At 36.7% G+C, this 13,518-nt stretch overlaps 1 protein-coding gene and 1 long non-coding RNA gene across 7 annotated transcripts in view; one reads left to right on the top strand and one right to left on the bottom strand.

The window, feature by feature from the left end:
- LOC140505161 (uncharacterized) overlaps positions 1–2,661 on the top strand; it is a 49,456-nt gene extending 46,795 nt beyond the window's left edge. The window contains exon 4 of the long non-coding RNA XR_011967398.1: positions 1,926–2,661. This is a non-coding gene — a long non-coding RNA (uncharacterized lncRNA). The remainder of the gene's footprint in view (positions 1–1,925) is intronic.
- XRRA1 (X-ray radiation resistance associated 1) overlaps positions 1–13,518 on the bottom strand; it is a 117,077-nt gene that overhangs the window by 93,370 nt on the left and 10,189 nt on the right. For 4 of the 6 annotated variants that reach the window (XR_011967396.1, XM_072610835.1, XM_072610838.1 and 1 more), the window contains exons 2-3: positions 6,663–6,839; positions 1,121–1,176 (exon numbers count right to left, since the gene is read on the bottom strand). Coding sequence is in view for 4 of the 6 variants with exons in the window: in XM_072610839.1 (XP_072466940.1) it covers positions 1,121–1,176; positions 6,663–6,672 (66 nt within the window). In the remaining 2 variants the exon portion in view is untranslated. Of the gene's footprint in view, positions 1–1,077; positions 1,177–6,662; positions 6,840–13,518 lie in introns of all 6 variants that reach the window. The other 2 variants (XM_072610836.1, XM_072610837.1) reach the window with 2 other exon arrangements.

Raw genomic sequence — 13,518 nt, 5'->3', positions numbered from 1 at the left:
AGAGCTTTAGGAAAATCATTTTGGTGGCTGAAAAATGGATTGAATTGGGGTGAGACTTGAGGCAGGCTGACCCACCAGCAGGGAACTGTAATAATCTAACATGAGGTGATGAGGGCCTGCACCAGGGTAGTGGCAGTACCACAAGAGAGAAGGGGATGTATTGGAGAGAGATGTTGCAAAGGTGAAATCAATGTCTTGGCAACAGATTGGATATGGGGTGGGGTGGGTGGTGGGTGTGAAAGACAGTGAGGAGTTGAGGATAAAATCTAGATTTCAAGTCTGAGGGACTGGGAGGATAGTGTTGCCCTATGGTAATAGGAAAAGTAGGACCTGGGGAAGATTCAGAGGAAAGATAATGAGTTCTGTTTTGGACATATTGAGTTTAAGATGTCTACTGGACATCCAGATCGAGATGTTGGAAAGGTATTTGGAGATGTGAGATTGGAGGTCAGCAGAGAGTTTGGGGCAGGAAAAGTAGATTTAAGAATTATTAGCATGGAAATGGTCATTAAATCCATGGTAGCTGATGAGGTCACCAAGTAAATTAGTAAAGTGGGAGAAGAGAGTTCAGGACAAAGCCCCAAGGGACACCTACAGTTAAAAGGCACATCCTTTATGAATGAAATGTGATGGAATACTATTGTGCTATAAAAAATGATGGAGAGGGTTCCAGAACCATCTGGGAAGACTTGTATGAATTGATGCAAAGTGAAGTAAGCAGAAGCAAGAGAACAATCTATATGATAACAGTAATATAGTCAAGATAATCAACTTTGAAAGACTTAGAAACTGATCAGCACAATGACAAATCATAATTCCAAAGGACTCATGCATGGCGAAATATGCTATCTACCTACAGATAGAGAATGAATAGACTCAGAATGCAAACTGAAGCATTTTCCTTCTCTTTCTATAGTCCTTTTTTTTTTTCTTTTTTAGATGTGGGTAATGTAAGAACTTATTTTTCATGACTATACATATTTGTAAATTTTTTTTACCTTATTATAATTGACAGAGGAAGAGTAAGGGAAAAAGAGAATTCAGAACTGAAAATAAAATTGAATTTAAAAAAAGTACCTTTGATTAGAGACCAGACTCCAGTCCAGATTCTAATATTTACCTCTTGTGTGCCCTTGAATAAAACCCCTTGACTTCTCTGTGTCTTATTTTCCTCATCTAGAACAAGAGATTAATAATATTCATTAGCTTGGCATTCATTGTTCTTGATGTCTTCTAATTATCTGGTTTTTTTTTTAGTTTTAACTTGGCAAACTTTGACAAACAGGAACATTTACAGAAAAAAAAAAGGATCACATATAAAACCCCATGTCTCACATATATCTAGAGCTTGGATTTCTTCAAAAAACTATATAATACATTTTACCCATTAGTTCCAAAGGAGTCCTGTTTCTCTGTCTCCTAATTTCTACCTGTATTTTATATTAATTTTTTAAATCAATTTTTAAAATGCCATAAATGACCTTCTTTACATTTTTTTGGGTAGCACTATTCTCACTATTCCCTTCTCCTTCCCAAATTCCCACCTTGTTTTTATAAAAAAACAAACAACCACAACAAGACCCGTTTGTGCTGAAGAAGCCCAGACAAAGAAATGGTAACCACACATTGGCCACATCCAAAAATCTGTTTCAATATGCATCTTCCTTGAATCCTCCACCTCCTTGCCAGCCAGTAGTGAGGTAGCATGATTAACCACTGGTTCTCTGGAGTCATAGCTGGTTATTGCCTTAATCAGAGATCTTGGGTATTTCCAATTTGTTTTTCTTTAAAACGATGTGGCTATTGTATGTAGCGGTTCTGCCTACTCTTCCTTATCTGGTATGTGCACATGTTCTCTGCCTTCTCTTGAGGGACAATATGTTAACTTCAATGTGCACATATATCATCTGCTTGCTTCTGGCTAGGTAAGTGTCATTGCGGGGTTCAGTCTTCCTACTCACACTGGCTGCTGTGCTGGAGTCTATGACATGAAGTGACAATCCAAGTAAAAGAAGAAATGGCTTCTGGATGGAGTATCTCTTAAAGGTAGCTCTTAAGAAGATTAGAAGTAACTCCCCACTCACTCCACTCAACTGTCAAAATGATCTTAAAGTGCAAGTCTGACCACATCACCTCAAATTGCTCATTCAATCAATTCCCGGGACTCCCTATTGCCTCCAAGGTCAAATAGGACATCTTCTGTTTGGCTTAGAAAGCCCTCTATAACTTCTCTTCCTACTTTTCCAGTGTTATACCTCATTCTTCCCCACCTCCTCCTCTAGCCTCACCATACTCTGGGATCCAGTGACACTAGCCTCCTCGTTATTCCTCTCCCTTTCCATCTCCTGACTAAACATTTTCACTGCCTAGAATTTTCTTTCTTCTTCCTCTAGCTTCCCTAGCTTCCTTCAAGCTTCAGATAAAGCCTCCACTTCTGTAAGGCTTTTCTGATTCCCTTGAATGCCAATACTTTCTGAAACTCTGCTGATTATTTCTAAATTATCCTGCATGTGTCTTGTATGAAGTGGTTTGCATTTTCTCTCCCCAATTAGACCATAAGTTTCTTGAACAAAGACCACCTACTGCCTTTCTTTGTATCTCCAGTTGTTAGCACAGTTCTTGGCATATAATAGGTGTTTAAATAAATGCTTGTTGATTGACTCCAGTATTTCTATGATTCCTTATTGCATCTTTTGTGTGTGTGTGTGTGTGTGTGTGTGTGTGTGTGTGTGTGTGTGTGTGAATAAACTATCCATTCCACATCTGATTCATATCTATATATTGATTACCTTTTTTACTTTCTCCCTTCTTTTGGGGAAATCCTAGACTAGAGGTCAAAGGCAATATTCTGTTATTTGCAACTTTCTTCAGGAAGCTAAGATGGGGATGAGGAGCCAATGAATGTGCAGACCACAAAGGCAGGTAAAAGACAGGGCCTGAGGCAGGTTACCAGCCCCTGTAGTCTAAGCAGAGTGAAGTCGATTAGCCACTGTGCTAGATATGGTTCTTTTTCATTTCACTGTGCATAAATTCATATCAGTCTTCCCAAGTTTCACTGGATCTATCCCTTTTGACATTTATTCCAATATATTTCACTGCATCTATATACCACAATTTGTTGTCATTTCCTGTTTGGGGTACCCACTTTGCTTCCAGATTTTTGTTGCAATGAAGAGTTCTACCGCAAAAACTTTGTATGTATGGATGAGTTCCCTCTTTTATATCTTTGTGGTACTGTGGGATTATTTAGACAAAAAATCATGTGTAGTTTAGCAGTTTTGGGGGGAGGGGTATAGTTCCAAATTGTTTTCCAGAATGGTTGAATCAATTTACAGCTCCATCAAAGCGCCTGTCTTTCTACAGGTGCTCCAACAATTATCATTTTCTGCTTTTTGTCATCATTGCAAAATGATGAATGTGAGGCCGAATGTCAGATTTAAGAACAATTTTTGCTGTTATTCTTAGCAAACACTGACAAACACGAGCATTTTCATAAACAAAAGAAAACTGAAAAAGAGGATTGTATATGAAACCTTAACAACTTCTTCAACCGTGTTGAAGTTTACTACTTCCCATTTGATGAGTGCCCATTTTGCTTTTGGTTCTTTGCTACAGTTAAAAGTTCTAGTATAAAAATTTTATATGTATGGGTGATTTCTGTCTTTCTTTGATCTCTTGGTGGTACTAATAGTGACCCCTGGGTCAAAAGGTATGTATAGATTTGGGGGAAAAGTAGTGGTTATACTACTCCATTATCTCTCTCCATCTATCTACCTACCTATCTACCTACCTACCTACCTACCTATCTATCTATCTATCTATCTATCTATCTATCTATCTATCTATCTGTCTGTCTGTCTGTCTGTCTGTCTGTCTGTCTGTCTGTCTGTCTGTCTGTCTGTCTGTCTATCTATCTACCTATCTATCTATCTGCCTGGCTAGCTAGCTAGCTAGTTATGTATATATGTATACTGATTGAGTCAAACTGAATTACTGACAGTACCCTAAATTTATTACAACTTTCCCACCTCTAAGACTGCTCATGCCAACTTTGTTTTCCAATCACTATCGCTGCTTATCAAAATCCATCTTCCATGACTTAATCAAAACAACCCTTTCTCCATGAACATAGCAGTCCAATGTTCAATAAAAACAAGAATACAAACCACTGAGGGAAGGATTTCTTTTTAAAAAAAAAAATGCTAAGAAAACTGGAAAACAGATGGGAAGAGATTAGGCTTAGACTAGCAACTTATACTATCTACCACAATAAGTTTCAAATAAATGGGTAACTTAAATATAAAAGTTCATATAAAAATTATAGTCCAATGAAAGGAGATATCATTCATAACTATGACTGTGAATTGGGGGGAAAAATTCTTAACCAAAAAGGGATATAGGTAATCATAAAAGAAAAAATTGACAATTTCAGCTACATGAAACTTTAAAGCTTTTGCATGACCAAAATTAACACGGAGAGAAATTATTAGGAAAAAAAATCTTTGCATCACATATCTCAGAAAAATTATTAAGTCTCTCTGGGTCTCAGTTTCTTCATCTGTGAAACAGGAGACTAGATGGCAGCTGATGTTCATTCAAGTGCTGTGGTCGATGATAAAAGTATTGGTATCCACAATATATAGGTGACTGACATCACATATTACATTATGTCCTTCCAGTATTTGTTGTTTTTTTTTTAAAAACTCACAGTTGTTTTTCTCTTTCTAGATTTCTTCCCCTTTTAATAATCTCTAAAAGGTAATTTATTTTGTTGTTTGTGTTTTCCCATACACAAATCCTGCATTTGTGTTTGTTCTTTGTCTATTTATTCACCTTTCTTATGTTTTCTGGTCCTAGGCATTTGTAAAGGAATAATCTGCTCATTTTTTTGGCAGGAATGTTACAAATGACTCTCTTTCATAGAATGTCTTTCTTTTTTCATAGACATGTAGAGTGAAGTTTGTAGCATATGTCACTTTGGGTTACATCCTCAGTTCCTTTGCTCTTTGAAATACTTTATTCCATTCTGTAGCTTTCAATGGGCACCTTTTGTTATACGAATTTCCTTTATATCTGAACGTTCTTCTCTTGGTTGCTTGTAGAATTTGTTATTTGAATTATTAAATTTAATCACTCTATGTCTTGAGGTTTGCATGATAGGGCTGTTTGGTTTGGTTTTGTCTGGTTTTCTTGGAGGCAATCCATAGACTTTTTCAGCTGGCAATTTGTTTTCTGTATTCGGAAGTTCTGGGTGGTTTTGTTGTATTGTTTCTTGCATTATGGTGGTTAGGTTTTTTTTGTCTTGTATTCCGGGAGAATTGTGATCTGTAAGCTGTCTTTCCACACTCTGACATAGAGAACAATGTGCTTTGCTTCTATATAACATATTTTTAAAACAATATTGGTTTTTTTGCTTCTTCCAGGTTGTTGTCTGCTTCAGTATTTTTATATTCCCAATCTATTGTTCTCTCACTTCCTTGGAAAGACTCAAGATTAATGTTTTTGTATTCTGCTAATTATTTCTGCTATGTAAACCAAGACCATCAATTCTATTTTTCAAGATTCTTGTTTTTCTATTGAAATATTCAGGAATATACTGCTGTGGTTTCATGGTCTCTTGGGAATTCCACAGGGTCCTCCAACTCACCTGGTGATAGTTCAGCTTCCTTTGTCCAGTCATATTTATTTAGATATATTTGAACTTGTTTAAATGGCTTGGTGAAAGCAGCCTGGTGGTACAATTGGTGAAGCACTGGGTTTGGAATCAGGAAGACTCATCTTCATGAATTAAAATCCAGCCTCAGTCACTTACTGTGATCCTGAACAAGTCACTTAACCCTGTTTGTCTCAGTTACTTATCCATAAAATGAACTATAGAAGGAAATGGCGAACCATTCCAGAATCTTTGCCAAGAAAACCCCAAATGGGTTCATGAAAAATATATGACTAAAAAACAACTGAACAACAACAATAAATGCCTTGGTGGACAATTTCCTTTCCAATCTTTCCTACTGATGTGTCTGCTTGTGCTCAGTTTTTAACTGAGTTTTCTTCCTGAGATCTTTGGGAATTTGTCTTTTTTTTCTTATTCCCTATTGCTCACATTCTTACTCTTCCCTTTTTGATATTAGATCCCCTTATGAATAGATATAAACATTTTCTCAGATTTCCCCCACAGTGGAGAATTTTTCACTGGTCCCAGTCCCAACTCCAAGTGACTTCTAGGAGGTCAGAACTAGCCCCAGATGGATTCTAATCACTTCTTCTTCATGCTTGGTACAGCTGCCAAACATCCACCTCCTTACCCCCACCCTCAGACCTACAAACACACAGACACTCAATTCCCTCTTCTCTTTAGTTGTCTGGGTGAGTGCTGCTACAATACGCTTCTGCCCTAGGCAGACTGTATATCTACTTCCTTATACTTTCTGTCCTCCAGAAGAGGGTGGGCAGAGTTAAAGTATTCTCCTTATTGCTACAGAATGCTAAGATGAGGAGAAAAAGTATCAATTTATAGTCACAACAAGAATTTTGTTGAGTAGATTTCAGAGTGCAAGTTTATGGGTCAAGTTCAGGGGAGAGTGGGTATTGGGACTGATTATCCTTCTCTGATGTAGATTTCTTGGTATTTTGGCTTATGGAGAGAACTGTATTTACTTTACCTTTGCACATAATTCTTATTTGGGAGAGTTTTGAGTTCCTGAGGACTGGAGGAAATGTTTAATCCTTCATCTTATTTGTAACATGACCTGGAAGTCTCTGCTACACTGTCTCTTGAAGGCAATGGGTCAAAGACTTGTATCCTGATCAGAAGGCTTCATCTCCACTAAGTATTTCTCCTTAAAAGAAAGGGTAAAGGTGTGTGTTAGGGGATGCAATGATTATCAAAACTTTTCAGTCTTCTTACACCTAGCTCCCTGACACATACTTTTCAATCCAGTAACACTGGCCTCCTGGCTGTTACATGAACAAGACACTAAATATCTTGGTTGTGGGCATTCTTTCTGGCTGTCCCCCATGCCTGGAATTCTCTTCCTCCTCAACTCCAGGGAGATATAGTCTTAGTCAAACAAGAGATAGCAGCAATTATAAATAAATTTTCTCTTTTGTAATTGCCACTATCTCTTGTTTGGTTTAGAAGGGAAGCTTTACAATTTCATGTAATCATTTCTGATTTGGTGAAATTGAAAAGCTTCTACACAAACAAAATTAATGCATTTAGGTTAAGAAGTGAAGCAGCTGAATGGGAAAAAAACTCTTTGTATCATATTTCTCAAATAAGGATTTGATATTCAACAGATCTGATAACCAACAGATTATCTATCTAAAATATATATTTATGTGTGTATAAACATATATGTGCATATGTCACCAAAAGCCATTCCTTAATAGATAAATAGTCAAAGAATATGAAGGAACAGTTCTTAGAAAAAAACATTAGTAACTATTAACAACCACATGAAAGAATGCTCCTAATCACTAAAGAACAAATGTAAATCAAAATACACCCAGTAAATTGGCAAAGATGGCAAAAATGGAAATAGTTGATGTTGGGGGGAGGGATGTGGAAAGTGAGGCACACTAGTTCTTTGTTAGTGGTACTATAAACTGGTACAACCATTTTGGAAAACAATTTGCAATTATGCAAATAAAGTGACTAAAATGTCCATACTTATTGACCCAGAGATTCCATTAGTAGACATCAAGCCCAAGGAAGACAATGATAAGAAAAAAGTCTTCATATACTCAAAAACATATATTGGAGCACTTTTTATTTAGTAGCAAAGACAAGTAAATGTTCATCAACTGAGGAATGGCTAAACAAACTATGTTGTTGTTGTTTAGTCTTGCCTCTCTGTGACCCCACTTAGGGGTTTTCTTGGCAAAGATACTGCAGCAGTTTACCATTTCCCTCTCCAGATCATTTTACAGATGAAGAACTGAAGTAAACAAGGTTAAGTGACTTGCCCAGGGTCACACAGCCAGTAAGTTTCTAAGGTCAGATTTGAACTTGGGAAGATGAGTCTTCCTGATTCCAAACCCTAGTGCTCTCTCCACTATGTCACCCAGCTTCCCCTAGGGAGACATGATGAATTCAGATCAGTCTCACATGAACTGATACAGAATGAAATAGACCAAGAAAACATTGTACACGATGATTCCAACAATATAAACAGAAAGAACCCTCATCACAGAGCAATGGAAAGTGAATAGTACTGAATTACAATAAGCATGATCCCAAAGACATTCCCTTATTTCTTTGTAGAGGGGTTGGAATACCATATACATTTTAAGACTTTGTCAATGTATAGATCATTTTTACTGACTTTCTTTTCTTGTCTTTAAAAATATTATTTGTTTTATCAGATGGTTCTCTGGTAAGGGGAGGGGAGGGATTTAGTCAATGCGATAAACAAAAGACTTATTTTTTTTTAAATGTAACATATATTGTCTATACTGTATTTAAATGATATATTTAGTGATTAATAGAACTGAACTGTTGTAGCCTTTTCAAATGATCTTATTTGAGGGTTTTAAATTTTATATCCATAGGTTAGAGACTGAGTGGAGTACATATATAGCTCCAGGCCAAAAACAAACAAACCAAAAAAGCCTGCAGAGCCCTTATTGATGGGAGACTTTATAGTACTGCAAGTACTGAGAATGACCCTACTTAAATGAACATAAACTTATTCTCCAGAAGATTCCATATGTAGTCCAGGAAGGTAAAAAAAAATAAATGGAAAATTCAGGACATAAATAACTTTGGCATCTTTGTTTTTGTAGACTTCATGAAGCCTCTACAGTGGGATTTTTTCAAAAGTTCATTCCAAGACAATCCCGGAAAAGACTAGACAATTAAAAAAAAAAGTATAGACTGGGACTGACTTTGTAGGCTTTTATGACTTGTTATATAAGGCTTGATTTTGACTAAAGGAGACTATGAAATATGAGAATTGACTGAAGGAATTGGCTCATAAGACCACTTCTTGGGCATGTCTAGCTTAAGGTTGCTGCTTAGTCGCCTTGGTCACTCCCTAGTGGCTACTGATACCAACTCTGCTGGAGTTTTCTACTGATTCTAGTCACTGGTGAGATCTATGATGAAATCTCAGGATTTTCCAAACTCACATCTGAGCATTTCCCATTCAGAATAGTATTTTATCCAAAATCAGGAAGGACTACCCAGCTACAGAGATGCCATGTCCTCACAGACACATGGTGGCAGGGAGGGAAAACTGCAACCTGGTACTTCTCATCTCTTTTCCCTTCTCTTCTCTCTACATCCAAACAATTGCCAAGTCCTGTCAGTTTCTTCCGTTGCAACATCTCCTCTCCTCAGACACTGCCATCATTTCAACACTGGCTCTCATCGTCCCACACTGGGATTATTACAGTAGCCTTCAGGTTAGTCTTCCTGCTTTGTCTCTTCCCACTCAAATCTATCTATCCTCCCTTCAGCTATCAAAGTGATCTTCCTAGGTCTGACTATGTCACTTGATAAATTTTAGTGGGTCCTCATTGTCTCCAGAATCAAATATAAAATCATTGGGTTGACTTTTAAAGTCCTTAAGTGTAGTGGATACAGCACTGGACCTATAGTCAGGAAGTCCTGAGTTCAAATCCAGCCTCAGATACTTTCTAGTTGTGGGATCCTGGGCAAGCCACTTAACCTTTGTTTTTGCCTCAGTTTCCTCAACCGAAATGTGGAAATAATAGAACCTACTTCCAGGGTTGTTGCCAAGATCAAATGAGATAATAATTGCAAAGCTCCTTGCACAGTGTCTGGCATATAATAGGTACTTATTAAATGCCTGTTTCCTTCCTTCCTTCCCTAACCTAGCTCCTTCCTACATTTTCCAGTCTTATCACTCTTTACTCCCCCCTCCACATACTTTATGATCCAATGTCAGTGGCCTCCTTATTATTCCTCATACAAAACATTCCATCTCCTAACTATACATTTTCCCTGGAAATTTCCTCATGCCTGGAATTTTCTCCTTCCTTAACTCTGCCTCCTGGCTCCCCTGCCTTCTTTCAAGACTCTGCTAAAATCTCACCTGATGCCCACAAGTCCCAGCCCCCCTTAATGCTAATGTGCCAATTATCTCCCATTTATTCTCTAAACATGTACATAGGTGTTTGCATATTTTCTCCTCCTTTAGACTGTGAGTCACTTGAAGAAAGAATACGTTTTTGCCTTTTGTTGTAATCTCAGGGCTCAGCAGGGTGCCTGGTACACAGTAAATGCTTAATAAATGCCTTCTGACTTATTGACTGATTTGATATTTCATTGAACTTTCCCCCTGTGACAAAGAAAAAGTAAAGCAAAACTGACTGACAAATCAGCTGCATCTGACAATATAGGCAGCAATCTATACCAAAAAGGTCTCTTCTGTTCTCTAGGTCTAAAACTGGTCAGGGCAATTAACCCGAGTCCAGTTACCCTTTGCTCTCATTTGCATTGCTGTAGCCATTGTCTGTATTGTTCTCTTGGTCCTACATTCTATGCTCTTAACAACATCGCATACATTTTCCTATCTGCCATCTTCTCCAACTGCCTCCTGGATCTGTTTGCCTGGAGGTCCCATAAGTATCTCAAATTTAACATGTCCAAAACAGAACTCATTACCTTTCTCCCAAAGCCTACCCCTCCTCCCAACTTCCCTATTTCTTTCAAGGGCATTACCATTCTTACAGACACTCAGGTTCTCAACCTTCGAGTCAGCCTCAGCCCCTCACTCTCACAGTCCCTTTTCCGTATTTGTTGCCAAGTCTGGTTAATTCTTCCCTGCTCAATGACTCTTATATCTATGCCTCTACTCACATCAGGCCTTCTCTAGTCCAGGCTTACAACACCTCTCATCAGAACTGCTGCAACACCCTCCTACATGGTGGTCTCTCTGCTTTTGACTCAGTTCTTTCCAATTGATCTACCAAATTGATATTCTGACCATATCTTGCCTCCATTAAAGAAGCTTCCTGTAGTGGTTCCTCATTGCCTATGGGTTAATATCCAGACCCCATCATTTGGCTTCTGCTTATCTTTCCAGGCTGATTATACATTACCTATCCTTATTCACTCTATGATACAGCCAAACTGCCCTATTTGCTGTTTACATATACAATATTCCACCTCTGGTCCCGGTGCCTGGAATTCTCTTCTTTCTGGAACCTTAGCTCCCTTTAAAATGCAGGTCACTTCCTTTAAAGTCTTTCCTGTTTCCCCAGTTGTTAGCACTAGCCCTCACCACCCTATCACTGAGTATTTATTTTGTATGCATATTCTCTTCTTATCACAGAATGTTTTGCATTCTACTCCCCTGCTCCCAATAGAATGTAAACTTTCTGAATGCAGAAACTGTCTCATTTTTGTATTTTTATCCCCAGTACCTAGCAAAATGTCAGGTAGATAGTAGGTTCTTAATAAATGTAAGTTGATTGGTTTTTCTCTGAATTGCTTTTTTTACATAATTTCTTTCAACATAATAATAATCTATTATGTTAAAAAGTCAATTTGTTCAACCATTTCCCTAGCAATAGCTTTGTTGTGTTTCTATTTTTTTTTTTAACAGAAAGGATTCCTGTGAAAATTTTGCTGTAAGTAGGACCATTCTTTTTGTTATTGATCTTCTTGGGGTATAGCTTGGGGTATCGCTTGTGGGATCATTGGTTTAAAGGTAATAAGTATTTAATGAAAGTTCTTGTAAATAACTTTTTTTACCCTAAATAGTTAAAAAGTTCCTACACAAACAAAATTTTTTGAGCTAGAATAAGAAGGAAAATTGTCAATTGGAAAAAGAAATTTGTATCAACTATTTCTGATTAAAAATTTGAATATAAAATATATAGGAAAGCTGATATAAATATATAATACCAAAAGTTATTCTCCAAAAAAAATTGATCAAAAGATATAAATAAAAATTTTTGTAAGAATACATGCAACAACTATTATATAAGAGACTTCTCTAAATCCCTAATAACAAAAGAACTGCAAATTAAAGCAGTTCTGAAGTTTCACTTCATACTCATCAAAATGGTAAAGATGATAAAAAATGTAACTGTTCAACACTGGAGATTCTCTGGGAAAACAGGCATAGTAATACACTACTGGTGGAGCTATGAATTGGTTTAACTATTCTGGAAAACAATTTGGTATTGTAAAGATGCTCTGTAATTACATATGTATATATATGCATACATGTGTACATATGTATGTATATATGTACATATATTTCTTAAGGTTGTCATCCACTTACTACAAAATATTTCTTTTACTTATTTTGCTAATATTCTCTCCAGCTCCTTAGCTTCATTCCTGCTACTTTCTGCTAAATTTCCTTAATTTTCAGATAAGGATGCTGAAGTCCCTAGTGATTATTGACTTGCATCTTAAATTCAGCTGAATTTTCTTTTAAGCACGTAGATCCTATCCTATCCTTTGGTGTACATGTTTTTATTAATGCTATTATTCCATTAGCTATGGCACCTCTAAACAAACTGTAGTTTCCTTGTTTATTTTCTTTACCACATCCATTTTTATTATTGACTTGCCCAAAATCAATATTTCTACTCCTGTTTTTTTGGTTCCTGAGGCATAACAAATTCTACTCAATTGCCTCATTTTAATTCTGTATAAATCTTTACATTTTAAAAGTTGTTCTTATAAATAAAAAGTCTTTTGTTTTCTAATACATTATGTAGGTAAGTCTATTTCATTCACATGCATGGTTATAGATGTTAAGCTTGTTTTTCCCTCTAACAAATCTCATATTTCTTCTCTTACACCCCTTCATGTGAGGCAATCTCTTCTTTGAATTCTGTCCTCCATCTCAAAGCACTTTCTTACTCTTAACTGCTTCATCCCAGTCTTCTTCCCCCACTTATTTAAATATATTCCTACAATTTTATGCTTTTTGATTTATTTTGAGATTTCCCCTTGCATCAGACAAGAGTAGAATTCATGAGATCATTATTTTCCTGAATCAGATAAAAATATAGCTCATGAGATCCTTATTTTCTTATACTCTCCCCCTCAATAATTCCTGGTAGTGTTCCAATTACAAAAAAAAAAAAATTGTAAATTTCTCCCTCCTTCTCCCTTCCCCATTTTGAATATCCAAAACAGCATTTCTCTCTTTTGTTCCCCTCTTCAAAATGGTGACCGTCCAAAGAGGGAAAAAAATCATCTCTTCTTTCCCTTTCAGTATTAATCCCTCAATCACCACTTAACCTTCTTGAGTTGCGAAACTGTTTACCTTTCTTAATTAAACTTTAACAAAAAAATTTAAAGTTTTTAGTCTGTTGCAATTGCCCTTGAAGCCTATATTCAGCTGTGTGTTCTCAGAGACTTCTAGAAATCACTAGTTCTGTTATGTTCTTTTTCCCTAGTAAGAATATTTAATTTTTGCCAAATGTTATTCTTCACTGTATGTTAACTTCCTTTGCCTTTCAATAGACCATATTACAATATTTTCTTTCCTATCTTTGTGGTTGTTAGGTAGTCCTGCATGATTC

The sequence above is a fragment of the Notamacropus eugenii genome, chromosome 5 (genome assembly GCF_028372415.1).
Source record: "Notamacropus eugenii isolate mMacEug1 chromosome 5, mMacEug1.pri_v2, whole genome shotgun sequence".
In the NCBI taxonomy this organism is placed as follows: domain Eukaryota; kingdom Metazoa; phylum Chordata; class Mammalia; order Diprotodontia; family Macropodidae; genus Notamacropus; species Notamacropus eugenii.
The sequence above is the reverse complement of the archived record's forward strand: the minus strand, read 5'-3'. Positions and strand labels throughout refer to the sequence as shown.